Source organism: Cariama cristata, unplaced genomic scaffold (assembly GCF_000690535.1).
Source record: "Cariama cristata isolate BGI_N322 unplaced genomic scaffold, ASM69053v1 scaffold19577, whole genome shotgun sequence".
NCBI lineage: Eukaryota > Metazoa > Chordata > Aves > Cariamiformes > Cariamidae > Cariama > Cariama cristata.
In genome coordinates, this window is record NW_009626290.1 from 5194 (window position 1) to 19655 (window position 14462).

Here is a 14462-nt window from a genome sequence, read left to right on the forward strand (position 1 = left end):
CCAACTGAGCACAGTCAGTGTCCCCAGCAGGGAGCTGAGGGGGAGAGGTGGGTGAGGTAGCTCACATTGTGCCTCAGCATCGTTTGTGAAACTGCTCACTCATTTATCCCCTTGAATTGAAATGGAGCCTTAAGCCACCCTCCTTGTTAAAGCATTTCAGGGATCTGCTTCCACATTGCATCCAGCTGCTAGAGAGTTAAAACAGAGGAAAAACAGCATCCTGTTGTCATGTCAGAAAAAAAAACTCAAACAAACAGTTTCTCCAGCTAGTATCCTTCTAACACGATTGACGAGTGTTTCCCGGAGACGCTCTCCTACATCCCACCATTTGTCCCAGCAGCCAGGATGCTGAATTGGGTCACGAGTGCTGCTTCAGGGGAGTCCAACAGGGATACAGACACACTCACAGTCGGAGGGGGAAGACGTCCAGTTGCACTTTGTGCTCTCAAACAGGAGCTCCAAGCGTTCACAGAGCAGCCTTAGCTTGTGGGTGAGCAGAAAGGCAGAGGATTAGGCAAGCCAGACCAGCATTGGCTTTTACTGCCAGCAGAATGAGCTGAGCAACTCCTATTTTTCAGACAGCTTCTGCTCCATGGCTGAAATATGGTGCAAGGAATAAACTAAAAATAGGTAAATTGCTCTGAGGATTGTTAGGAAAGTGGAGGAAGGTGAAAGCCCATTAGCACTGACATCACCCTACAACACCCTTCCAGTAATTCAAAAGCACACAATTAGTAGTATGGAAGGCCACAACAGAGCTCAAGTAGAACAAGCACTGAGCACAGCAAGTAATAGCAAAACACCAATGCACAGAAACAGAGAGATGCTGACCTCTGCATAGGTCTCGGCATGGGATCAGCTCTTCAACCCTGAGGATTAGGGAACAGCAATAAAAAGAAACCTTGCACCTCCTCTCCAGCATGGACCAGGGCATGGAACTCACAGCTTTGGGGGACTGTGGGGCACACACTGTGCCTGAACTCATGAAAAAAGTAATATCGTGATATTTATCAGCAGACATGGACAAACCGCACCATGATTCCACTTTTCTGCCTTTCCAATATCAATTTAAGATGTTTAGAAGATGCAGCCAAGCACATCCTGTCCCAAATGCCTGTCTAGGTCCCACCAGTGTCACTGCCAGTTGTGCACGTGTCACGGGACAAGAGCAACTGGGGGTACCACAGACAAGCAGTCTGGAGACCCTGCATATCCCTGTGGATTTAAAAAGGTGATGGTTTGCAGAATACATAGAACAGTCTTTACAAGTGAATGTATTTCACCCAGCTTGAGAATGGGACAAACAGAGTGGTTAAAAAAAAAAAAAGAGTATCTTGCTAATATTTGGGTTTGTAGTTTTAAGATGCAGGAGACATATTTACAGAACAGAATAATCTCTGCTGGTTCAGAGTCTCCTTTCTCACCCCTACTCTTCCACTTGCAAGCATCACAACTAATGTTATAACTAGAAAGGACATAAAAAACCTTCCTCACAAAAGAAAAAAAAACAGGAAAAAAAAAGAAATAAAATAGAGTCTTAATCTTAATATTTAAAGACTCAAACATTACGAAATGAAGGATAAAAAAAATTAGGTTTGAAAAGCTAAAGATAACAGAAGAGTCTCCTTTATGGAGAAGTATTGCTAACTCCTGCCATTCAAGCAGAATGTGCTCAACTCCTCTGGCCACTGAGCAAAAGAAAAAAGTAGTTTGTCCTTAGAGCAACAAGGCTATTTTAAAAAATTACGCTTTTTTGTTGTTCTTTTGCTTTACCTTTGGCTCCTGAGCTTTCTGGGCATGTTTTCTCTCTTTTTTCCAAACACACAAGGACTTTCTCCTTAAGAAAGGAAGCAGATCCCCATACATTCAGATGACTGCAATCCCACATATCATGACACTCGGGGAGCCGACAGGCCTAATGAAGATGCCATGGTAAAAAACGGTCTTTTACCACCTTCTGTTTCTAACGCAGAAGAAAACTGGTGAACCACAGGCTGGACACTACAGGGTCAGGGTGAAGAAAAGCAGAATTCTCCCACGGCTTCCCTCTCTCTCCATCCCATGATGATGAAAGATCTCTCTACAACAGAGAAAAGCATCGGCTTCTTCAGCAGTTTGTAAAAAGGCCTGGATTTTTTGCTTGGCTTTTCATCATTAAAAATTGAGATCCTCAGCTGCAGAGCAGAGGGAAGTGTAGGAACATCAGCTGAACTTAATTTTCCTTTTACATAAACGCAGCCCACTGGTGCTTTGGCTTTATTTGCTCTTCCTTTCATCTGAAGCCAGGCTGGTGCCTAGAAGGTGGAGCTGTGTGCGCACAACTGGCGGCTCCTCATTATCGGTGCCCAACAGGATGATTTCTGGAAGCTCCTGGCTTCATGTACTTGCTGTGGGAGATGTTCTCCTGTTGATGCCCAATGGTGAAAGGTTTTTAGCGTTGTCATGGGAACAGCTGTCATCTTCAGTGAACAGCCTCTCCTCAGTGTGAGGCTGCCTTGCTTGTTTACTGTACAAAGCCATTTTTCAGGAGTATTTTGCCTTGGATTTCCAATAGTCTTATCTGTTCCAAAACTCAGGCAGTAGAAATTATGGAGATTAAGATGATGGATGGTGATAAAGCCCCTAGAGGGAAATAAGCAGGACCCAGGATGTGTCTACACCATGAGCTAATCTTCATTTGCAGGGAAAGCGATCTGACAGCTTCATTATCTTCTACTTAAAAGGCTCACTCTTGCTCGCTCTCTCACACACGCTTGCATCTTTCCTTCCTTCCCCCAGGAATTCACTGACAGGATTTGTTTGTACAGCCACCCAAGGTGTGGAGGGGAAGCCAGCACACTTCACAGCCCTTTTCGGGATGTGCTGATGCACCGAGACGTTTGCAGTGTTTTGTTTCATCAAGTGACATAGCCTGTCTAGAAATATAGCTGCTATCAGGGTCCCTCAGGGGCTAATTCTTTCATACTCCTGAAACCCCAGGCTACAGTGACAGAAGCAAAAGACTGGAAGTCCTACCATGCCATCATCAGCAGCTCTTGTTAGGACCTCATGTTATCAGCTCTCAGGGATGAGGCAGCAGCAAAGAAACCCCTGACCAACAAGTCGTTGGCTGTAGGAACAGACTATTTTTGTGCTTACCAATTTAGTATCACGGCTATCTCACAAGCAGGACCCAAAAGAGAACAATATTGATAAATAAATCATTTTGGTTAATTCAAAATGAGGGGTTTTTTCCTCCAGTATTTTCCTCAAAATAGAAATTTGAAAACAATGAGGGGGTTGAATGAAATATTTTGTTCGACTCAGACTGTTTCAATCTTGAAATAAAATTCAAAAATTCAAAGATCAAAACATTTCACTTAGGAGGTATAAAAACATTTCATCACTTCCAAATCCCCCTCTTTCCTCTGTCTCCACTATGAGGACTAATCATCAAATGTGGCATGAATTCACAAGTAGTTTCAGTCAATCTAAAATGCATTTTAGCAATCTTGCTGTGAGCCTCCAAAAAATACAATCAAGCCCCAATTCTGTAGTGATCTGACCCAGAATACTATTTCTGAGCAGCCTATTCTCAAACTTCTCAACTCTCCACAGCTACCTTCACTCACTCAAGAGACCAATTCTGGAAACTTCCTACACATCAAATTTATATCAAAACTGGCTATAGTTTCCTACAATTTCTGCCAGAACAGGACAAAGTATTATCAAAAGAACCTCTCTTAAGGCTCACTTATTCTCAAGACACTGAAGCAGGAGGGTAGCCTTCTACCCTGAAAGGTTCACAACCAAACGGATTTATGTCAGGACTAAATATTTGACAGCAAGTACTATGACAACTCAATAAAAGTCTTACACATAAAAATAGTACAGCTAACACTTAAGCATTCAGTAGATTAAAAGGATTCCAATTAAGGTGCTTTAAGGTGCCACAACGTTTCGTTGACGACAACAAAGGCTTTTCCCACTTGGCACTATCATTTATAGCTTCGCAATACAGCCTTTTCCTACTTGACTAGCTCTGATGTTGTAGGAGAGGGGCACTGGGGTGAACACAACTTGTGGAAGACTAAGTTTCTCAAGCATTATTAAGCAAAAATTGCATCCTTTATAGCTTCAGTACTCAATTCTGAAAGCATCTGATAAGAGCAGGGTTTCATGTTGTCAAAAGTGTGGGTAGATTTTGAAAACGAAAAATGTTTCCAACAGCTGGCTCCATTCTGCTCCTGAAATGACTGGCTGCCTCCTTATGGTCCTGTGGCCCAATATGGGGCTTCTGCAGGACAAAGAAAACCTTCCAATAACTTAATGCTACAATGATTACGTATCTCCACCAAGAAAATGAAACTGGCTTCCAGCTTGATAGAAATCCCTCACTGCAAAAACTGAAATGAGGTACTCTAGTTATTTATTCCCAAGCCATCTCTCAGAGGATCGCATCCCTCTGCTCACAAACCAGCGAGCACTCCCGAGCAGGCCACAAGTTAGTTACAGATTAGATTACAAGCCTTTTTTTTTTCTTCTTAAAATCTTGCTACTCTGGGATGAGATCACCCCACTGAGTCATTAATCCACAGAGACAGCTTGTAACATACAATGAAAAGCAGAGCCTTGCTCTCAAATCCCTACGGTACTGGACAAGAGGCGTCCGGCGCTTTCAGACCTCTCATCGCCATACTACACACACTTCTAAGCATCTCAAGCACGTACCCGCAGTGCCCTTTAATGTTTCCATGAGAGGCCCTCAACATGGTCACTTAGAGGGGTTTCATGATCCAAACCTAGACTAGAGTCAGACTTGAGCTTTAAAACTCTCTTCTGGAGCCACCCCCAGCCACTCACCTAGGTTTTGACAAATTTAATTACCTAGATGCTTACCACTGCAGTGCTCTGCCACAAAGTGCAAGTCTCTTCTGTAATTTTGTTTAAGCAGATTCAGAAGTATGTGGATATTAAACGAAATATTACATTAACTTCTGCATAGTGGTAGGTCATGGTGCTGGACTTCTACCTGCAAATCCTGAGTAGTTCTGGAACTGGACAGCAGCGACTTTTCCTCCAATCTTACCTGCTGGCACAGAGGAGTCAGCAGCAAGATTCGCTGGAACAAATTAGGTAGGTTCAGACACTGAAGAGATGGCACTATCAAATTAATCAAACAGATAATCAAATATCAGATTAATCAAATAGATACACACTGGGAGAATGTCTCCAGTCTCCTTTATTTTCATTTATAGAAAAGTATGAATATAAATCAGCAGAATATAAAGAAAATATTTCAAATATTTTCCAGTCAAAAATACAAGGTTATAACTAGCTCTCCTAGTACACCTGGGATGACTTCCTATTTAGAGCCCCAGGACTGCACTGCATTTTGGGGCAACTCAGTGGTGCTCCCTGAAACCTGAAATCCAAGGGGAAATTTATCCCTGGTACCTTCTATTCTCACAGATTTGAACAGGCTTATTTCTAAGTTTTGCCATTATCTCAGCAGCGCAAAATCAACCCTCTGTAAGACTGAGGATCAATATGAAATGATGAGACCAAGGAGGGTGAAAACAAAAGGAATAGATACATAAGCACAAGCAGGAAGCATCCACAAAGAAGTGCCACTGCCATGAAAAGAAGGCACTTGAGTTAATTTATTTTGCATTGCTCATTCTTCACTGAGACTTTAGAAAAATAAAAATTAAACCTGGGTTCACATGGCCTTTTTTTATCCAAATTCTTATTTGGTAAATTCTCATTCCTCTCAAGAAAGGGGGAATTTGCAAGAAGTCATCAGGGTTAGACAGGCCTGTCTGAGGGATGGATGAGCAGAAAGAGATTGGCACTTCACAGCCAGCCTGGTGTCTTTGGAAATCGAGTACACACGGACAGAGAGGATTCAGAATGCCCCAGTACAGACAGCAACCTCTTGAAAGTAAGTGGCATAGCCTCTGACGTGGAAAGGTCATTGTTTCGGTTGTGGTTCCTACTGCTGTTGTATGTTGGTGCCAGACAAGCCATCACAGCACTCGCTTGCTGGGACCGTCAGGAGAAGTCAGATGAACAAGAAGCTGTGAACAGAAGGACAGGAGCAAGTGTCCAGCTGACGAATCCTCTTCCAGGTTCCCTTGCATCGAGAGTTCCCTACTGCTTGCCAGTGCAACAGCTGATTCCTGAAACACAATCATGAAAGGGAGAAAGTTAATGTGCTTCACCTCAGCTGCAGGGCAGTCACTTGTACAACAAGGGCTTAAGTCACCTAGTAAATCCCATTTAGTTTGCTAACATCGATTTTCACTCCATGGACCCAATTCTGCCTTTCTACCGCTGTAAAGAAGCAACTACAATAACCCCCATAGGTTTATAATAGCGTGAAATAAAGCCAAAATCAGTCAGAAACACTGGACTGGAAAAACCCAGAGCAGCACATACTGTAGACATTAAGTCCAAAAGGATTCACAGAAACATTCCCTCGAGGTGCCCAGCATTGCATGCAACAACTCACAAAGCACACTGACATCCCTGTAACTCCTATATTGTAACTCCTGTATTGATACACTTGACAGGTTGCAAAGTGGACAAAACACCTCTTTCTCCATTTTGCTTTATAACACCATGCTCCCTCTCAACAGGCAGAGCTCCATTGCCACCCATAGCCACTGTGATGCTGAGTAAGTACCTAGCATCAACACACAGCATGTCTGTGTGAGCAGGGGCAGGGATATGAGCATCTCTGGATAACCACGTTAGTGGAACACTTGCCTAAGCTTTTCCACCCTGCTAAGAGCTACACACAAACACAGCTTCTGGATGGCAGCTGGCTGGAGGTACCAGACCCACAAGCATTGGAACAAGGTTATTCACAGGCCTCTTAAGTAGAGAACAAAAACCCAACCAACCAACAAACGCCTTTTCTCCCAGGGAGTCCATCAATACATTGACCAGAACTGAACAGAGAAATACCCTATTAAAATAACCAAGCAGATCCACAGGCCATTTTTCACAATCAGTGGCTGCATAAGCAATGCTGGCCTAACAGCCACAGAAACTGAAATTTTGCTATAGCACTGTGCCCCTTCACAGATTTTAGCATTTAGTGGTTTAAGGGAACTCCTTACAACAGTGTGTCCCAGCCCTGACTTTTGGAGAAGCACAAACACCACAACTGAATCAACTCTCGCCCTGTGCAGATTGCTGCCCACAGACCCCTAACTTCTACTTGTTTTATAGTTCTGTGGAAACTGGAATTATTGCTCTAGCTCCACAAAGATAACCCTGCCCTTGGTTTAATGAGATGTCATGCTCCAGAGCAGGGTTTTATGCATCACACATGGTTGGAAAAGGCTCACTGTATTTTTCTTTTGGCTTGTGGTCGTTTCAGAATACCAGAATCTGCATAGGGAGGATTAAGATCCCAGATAAAGCAGGCTGTGCACAGGGCAGTCCCGTACCCTTCAAAACTCTGGGCTGCAGCTTTGCCTTTAAAATGCTTTACTCCTTAAACACATGAGCTAAACTTGCTTACTCTCATCTTGCTGTTGGGGAAAGCAAATACTGACTTTGCTATAAATCAAGTCCGTCCATCCTCTCTCTCCTGCTGCCCCATGAGCATGGGCATAAACTGCTGCAGCCTGGACATTTCTGTGCTACAACTGCCACATCTTGCTCCCTATGATGAAGAGCAGTTAATCCTCCTCGACACAGGGTGAGTAACAATTTCACAGATGTCTAGTCCGAGCTTTATTTGTAGATCTTTCAGAAGACGATCCAAACTGAACAGATCATTTTCCCAGCTTGATGCTCTGCCTTGTTTATCTCATAACCTTCTAGAAGAAAGAAGCCAATGCAAGCTAGATTACCCTAGCTATCCTCACCTGATGGCCACAGATCTGGCCATAAATCAAGAACTTTGGAAAAATCTCCTGAGCTTGCATAACAAGGGTTAAAATGAACTAGTATCTTCTACAGAGTGGGAGACAGGTGGAAGGCACAGATAACAAGCATCTCTCTTTAACTTGAAGCATTTATAAGCCAGACTCCACTTAGACACAAGAAGATAATTAGGAAATACTCATCAAAATATACCAGCATTGCCGAGTTTAAAATAAACTCTGTCAGATGTTTTCCTTCCTGAGAGTCACTCTTGGAACAATATCTTGGGGAACTAAACGCTGGCACAAGCTGCCGAACCGACAGGGTGAGAAGCGAAGCGCAGGCACGGCGTGGGTGGGACAGCAGCAGCTGCGCACGCTTCCCCCCACAGCCTCAGCCAGTAGCCCCAGAGACCTGGGTCAGCATGCCATGGCACAGGTCAGCCGGCATAACCACCGCCCTGAGGTTACCACAAACTGTCCACATCTCCTGGCAGAGTGATATCAGCAAAAATTCAAAATGAGGGTGAACTGAGTACATAGCCAGAGACTTGTAAGGAGATCTAGGCAAACTCAACACGTACTGCATGCTAGGCTCTAGCATCAGCTTTGGCCTCCCACCATCCTCTTTCTCAGGGCAGCAGCTGCTCTCCCATCTTCTTCCACCTTTCTTTACAAGCATCACATTTATGCCCTCCACATCTGGTCAACAAACCCCAGCCTGAGGAGCTCACCATGTAAACCCCTCAGAGCACAGCTCCCTCGCAAGACTGCATGCTCAGATATGGCCTTTTACTGTAACAGAAGGAAGAAGCCTTTTCACAGACATTTCCCTCATCCCACTCAATGGCTTTGGCCCCCACCAACAGTCCAATTTCTTCTCAGAGATCACGGAGGTCAGTTTTTTCCTCCATGCAACCTGGTAAAAAAAGTGTATTATTTCTGGAAACAAACTAAGGGATAGTTCCGTTCATATAAAGAATACCTATAGCAATTACTTGCACTCAAGATGTTGGTATCAAGAAACTCAAGCAAGATACCCAGCCTTGGACGACAATCTCTTTGACCCACCACTATAAGGTCAAATAGTGATAAAGAACACCAGACCACACCCTGGAGGTCACCTGCCTAGGGGATACATGTGAGTTACCTAAAAGATCCATGTTAAATGTAAGGGAGGGTTCACATACACACACACAGGATGAGGAAGCTGCAGACCAGAGACTTCATTCATGTTCCACCCGCCAGTCACACGTACATCTCCGACAAAGCTGCACAGCACTGCTGGTTCAAGGAGGCTTAAAGTACATCTCCATTGCCTTTTGTAGATAGGAGATTTGTCCACTGCTCAGACCAGCCTTGCCTGTCCTCCAAGCCTATGTTACCACCCTGGCAATGAACCCAAGTGAACAGAGACAGTACCTCAGCTTGGGACACACACAGAGAGCTCATACCTGCTTAGAAAATGCCACAGCGTTACTTCATTTGACATTATCGGCAGTAACGCTGGAGGGGTAAAAGCTCACTGTTTTAAAAGTTGGCTTCCCTGCTGGCTCTCACATGCCTATAAAGAAATGGACCCACCAGTTCAACTTGCAGATCTCCAGCAAGGCTCTGGGAACAATTTCTAGGCTCTGCTCAACTGGGATGGATTTAAACTATCTGCTGAGACGTGGGCTGAGTCCTGCCTTCAGCGAACCAGTCACCATTCACCCCAACTCCATTATCGCTACCCCTCTCCAGCCTTTGGCCTGTCAACACCTGATGATCAGATCATCATTCCTAAAGGACACAGTCCCATTCTCTTTGTGCTTCCATTCCATGTACAGTGCTGTTCACAAAATGAAGCAAATGAAAGTGCCCCTCTCTTTTTGCAGCTCAATGAGGAAATGAATTCCTGAATATATTTTTTATTTCACTTAATCTGATGTTCCTGTCTGGCTCCAGGGTTTTACTAAAATAACATTATTGTAAGCTTTTATAATCATTTACATGTTGAATGCAAGAGCTACTCCTGGACATAGCAGTTAAGATTTTTTTCTTCTTTATCTAAAAGCTTTTGGAACTTTTGTACATAACAAGCTGAGGCAGGGAAGGAAAAGACTGTAATGTGACTTCCTCTTACTAAAAGCCTGAGAAAAACCCTGCCTAAAAGGGCCCATTATTGGCAGACTTTGTAGTGCATTGTGTGCTTGAGGCCTGACAATCTAGTTTAGTTTCTAATTCCAATGAACGTGCTTCTTTCAACATTTACATAAGTTTCTAAAACACCCCTGCCCAGCACTGATGGGCAATGATTTTCTCAGGCAGTGCTGCTAACCAGTTTCAGAGGATGCCTTTAACTAACTACGGAGTTAAGAGCATCAGGATAAAAGCAGGGCAGAAGCTGTGCCTCCAGTGACCACAGCAGAGGTTTGGGAGCCAGGACTCCTCTGTTGCTGGCTCTGCCACCGATGTGTTTTGCAGCTTCAAGCCTTTCCCTTCATCTTTGCTGGAGTCTGCCCAATTTGTACAACCTGGGTGGTCCCCATCGATCACCCCAAAGCTTCTTTAGCTTTCCAGGGAAATGATGCTGAAAGTGAAAAGACTTAACAGTACTTCCACCCAGCCTCAGGTGCCAGCACATACCCCAAGTCCCTAAGCCAGCTGCCATTCACCAGAAACACTCATAAAGGGTCACTTGTAGAAACAAAATCCCCAGTGCTTAAAAATCAGAAACAGATTTGGTTTTATTTGACATCTAACAGAACTGTTAACCTTAGAAGCATGGCTGGAGTGACTTTAAAACAAAAAACCTCCACAACTGTGCCACTTAAAAGTCAGTGAGATTTAGCAGACTAAGTGCAGGTACTCCCACACATCAGCCCTGGCTCTGCAACTGATTTAATACGTGAGCTTCACCAGGCCATTTCATCTCTGCAAGAAACTCATGGTATGCAACAAAGACCAGTTAATATATGTAGAGTGCTCCAGAGACCTGCATGCAGCACATTACGAAACTAGGACAAGCAGGTCAAGGGAGAAGAATGAAAAATTCAACAGGAAAACAAAAGCTAAAACTCTTACTTTTTGCTTTCACTGCCATCCCCATAACAATGTAGACTTCCAGAGTCTAAAGCCGGGTGCTGACACTCCACGCAGACGGTGTGGCCCTCCCTGAGATAGTGCATCCAGTGAGTGTACGAGTGGTGGCTCTGCAAGCAGCCCGGCGTGATGGCCACAAGTTGGAATTCAACACAGTACCTGCAACCAAAATAACCAAGTAGGTTAGCTCAATAAGCAGATTAGAGCCCTCCACAGGACTGGAAGAGCCAGACTAAACTGGGTGACTATAGATGACTAATGAAGAAAAATAAAAAACAAACAAAAAACCCCCCATACCCAAGGTCTTAAAAAACAGAACATGTGGTATATCTGTATTTTGACAACATTAAATGAGGAATAAAACTACTCTGCTGGTGTTTTCAACTGACGCATCAAAAAATATCAGGTATTACTGGCATTTGGTTTTACAAATAGAGACACACATTGGTCAAGCATTTGACTAAAGCAAAAAAAAAACAACAGACAGGTCTTCTGATTCCAAGTCTGGTATCCATTTGCTGAACACACTTTCTCTATCATCTACTCTGTTACTTATAATGGGTTTTGTAGAGCAACTTGTGACAGGAGCTAAGATTTGGTCTGTAAAGGTTTTCCTTGTGATGATCTCCCTCCTAAGAGACAGAGTAAGGTTGCCATATGTCAGTGGGAGGACTACCAGATTGACACAGCACTTCTACTCTGCTCAGACTTTCCTGTGCTTCTGATTTTGACCAAACCTGAGAGGAAAGCCCAAAAGAACTGGCCTTGTTTGGAGGGGAAAACCAAGGAAGTTCAGTAATCGTCTATGAACACAGCAGAGAATTGGGTTCTAGTCTAGATCAGTTCTGCATCAGTCATCACGGGGATTTCCAAACACCTTCAAGTAGCACACTGAACCATGTGAGCAGTTTGCTTCCTTGTCTTATCTAAGGAAAGGATAAATAGAAGTGCAATAGAGCTGTGCTCACATTTTTGAATTTTACAGGAAGAAGGTTCAACTAATCAGTAGTCCAAAGGAGGCTCAGGGTGAACAGATGCTCTTTCCTTTAGACACTTCAGTGAGGGGGATGGATGCACCCACGCACTATGGAAATACTTACACATACAACAGCATGTGGGGAAATAAATCAACAAGTTCATGGCTGCTTCATGCTGCAAGAGCAGCTCTGGGAAACTCCACGCAGCATTTACAGGAATGGCAGCTCTCAACAGAAACAGGCAAACCACCAGGGACCGCAACAAGAACTCCTGGGGAATAACCAGCTTGCAAAGCTGTGTATGAGGGGTTACAGGGTGGAATATAACCTTTCCTGTCAACACTGTGCTGCTGCTAGCGATGACCCCAGCCAGGACGAAGAGGACTGGGAAGGTTGATGCCAGCTCTCCTGTATTTGAGGCACCACCTGGAGGCAGAGCAGCCTGTACAGAGATGGCTGTGTCTCAGAAGGTAAAATGCAACAAGGCTTTCTGCACAACCCTGCCTGTACCTGTGCTGTGCAACAGCGCTGCAGGGAAAAACAGGCAGTGTTACAGCCAAAGGGAGCTGAAATGGGAGAGGGATGTGCTTCCCATGCAACAAGATAGCAAACTCTGCCCCCTGAGAATTTACCCCATTTACATAAAAAAGTGCAAACTGCACCAGATTCCACACTGGGAAAAGCTGAAGTGAATGGTCTTTGGCTTCTTGACCACACAACCTTAAACAGCAGCGATGCCATGAACGAAGAGCTGAATTTCAGTCTCGTACTGGCCTTACATCAAGGCAGATCTGTAACCTTCAGATGCACCGCAGACACTGCTGTCGCTGAGGGGAGAGCAGCAACTCGCTCTAGCAAATTGCCATCTGCCTTCCTGCCGGGAGATGCCGATTCTGATTGACAAAAAGCTGCGCCCAAAACTGCAACCAGAGAGACACTGAAGACAAAGTATAACTGAGCCCCTGTGCTGAGCCATCAACTTACCCTGCTCTTTCATTGCCATCAGCTGCAGCTCTTTTTTTCCTCGCTTTTCCAAACCCTCCTGTTGTTATTAATGCTGGGACTGTGTATATCAAAGAGAAAGAGTACGTAGCATAAGTGGCAATACTCCACTAAGGCTGTTTACATCTGCAAAGCAGTAAAGATGGGCCTTTAATGTCATACAGTTTTATCTTCAGCAGCAGACAAAACCAATTCTAACTTTGTATTTTCAAATTACCCATGACCACCAACCACTTCACTGAAAAGAGAATCTGTATTGTTGCCAGATTTTTGCCTGAGCAGAGTAAGCCTACTTATCAGGCACACCCAACAGACGGAGCTGAGGGGCAATATTCACTTAATACCAACTTTCTATAGGTTTGAAGAAGTCAGTTGTAGCCAACATCCAGACCGGACAGATTTTTGATCCCAAAATACCAGTAAAAGTGACAAGCAGGTCTTCTAAAAATCACTAAAGGCATGTCATGAAAAGCTGATTTGAACAAACTGAAACCAGGCTTTTTCTCCAGAAACTAGCTGGAGATTTCCTTTGCTTGCACTCTGTTCCAGTGCAGAGAAGTCGTATCTTGCCTTTGATAGGTATTGTTTCTTCATGACTTTTTGCAGATGACTCATAAAATAATAAAAAACTATGTAAAAAAGAAAAAAAAAAGTGCTCACACCCACTTACAGAAGTTTTAAACAGGCATAAATCTACCAACTCTATCAAAATTACCAGAGATTTACACTTGTGTAAGTGAGACCACAACAGGCCTGTAATATTTCACTTTTGAAACACAGCAGATCACAGCAAACAGCAGGCAGTACCGTCAAATACTGTCCCGGGAAGGATCTCTCTAAGCCCCTGCGTGAAGAGCTCAGTTCTCAATTACACCAGACGGGCCTCGAGCAAACATACTAGTGTCTGAAAACAATTCTTTCAAACACATTAAAGAAAGATCAGCTTTGCTGACCCAAACAAGAGTCCTCCCCCTGATTACCCAGACACTTACATTTTCAGCGGACTTACTCAGGGACTGTTTGCACTCTGTTCCTTGCTGAGTCCAGTACTCCACGCAGCCAGCCCTCTCCTCCAGAGGAGGGCATGCCTCTCCTCCATTCCTGGGCTCCTGGATGACATGCCTCCTCCGAACACGATACGTTGTCTTGCAAGGCTCTGCGCAGCCACTCCAGACACTCCACTGAGATACGACACAGGGGACAACTGGAGGAAGAGTAACAAACAGGGATGTGGAAAGTTACAGAAATGATGCCAATGACATGCCTTCTCCAGAAAAGCCACTTTTCAACATAGCTTAGTACAACCTTCCTTGTTTCACACCTGTCCCACAGTTGCGTTGGGCAGTTCCCGTAGCTCTGCTTCCAGGAAATTCCCTGCCCAGAAGCTCCAGCCACCCAGGTTAGTCTACATGGGGACAGTCACCTCCCCCTCCTGCAAGCCTCCCCTGCAAACTGGAACCTGCACTGGATGAACTGAGAAAAGTTTTAAAATTAGACGAGGTCAAATTGAGTGGTAGGGGAAGAGCAGGAGAAAAGGAAG

General features: G+C 44.3%; 1 protein-coding gene across 1 annotated transcript; it reads right to left on the reverse strand.

Annotated features, from left to right (window-relative positions):
- Positions 1 to 5852: 5852 nt before the first annotated feature.
- On the reverse strand, positions 5853 to 14126 carry LOC104164608 (somatomedin-B and thrombospondin type-1 domain-containing protein-like; the record flags this gene model as incomplete). Its single annotated transcript, XM_009703984.1, has 4 exons — positions 5853 to 6161; positions 10926 to 11102; positions 12905 to 12983; positions 13932 to 14126. Coding segments are annotated over 4 exons (569 nt in total), but the record flags the coding sequence as incomplete, so codon positions are not given.
- Positions 14127 to 14462: the final 336 nt, after the last annotated feature.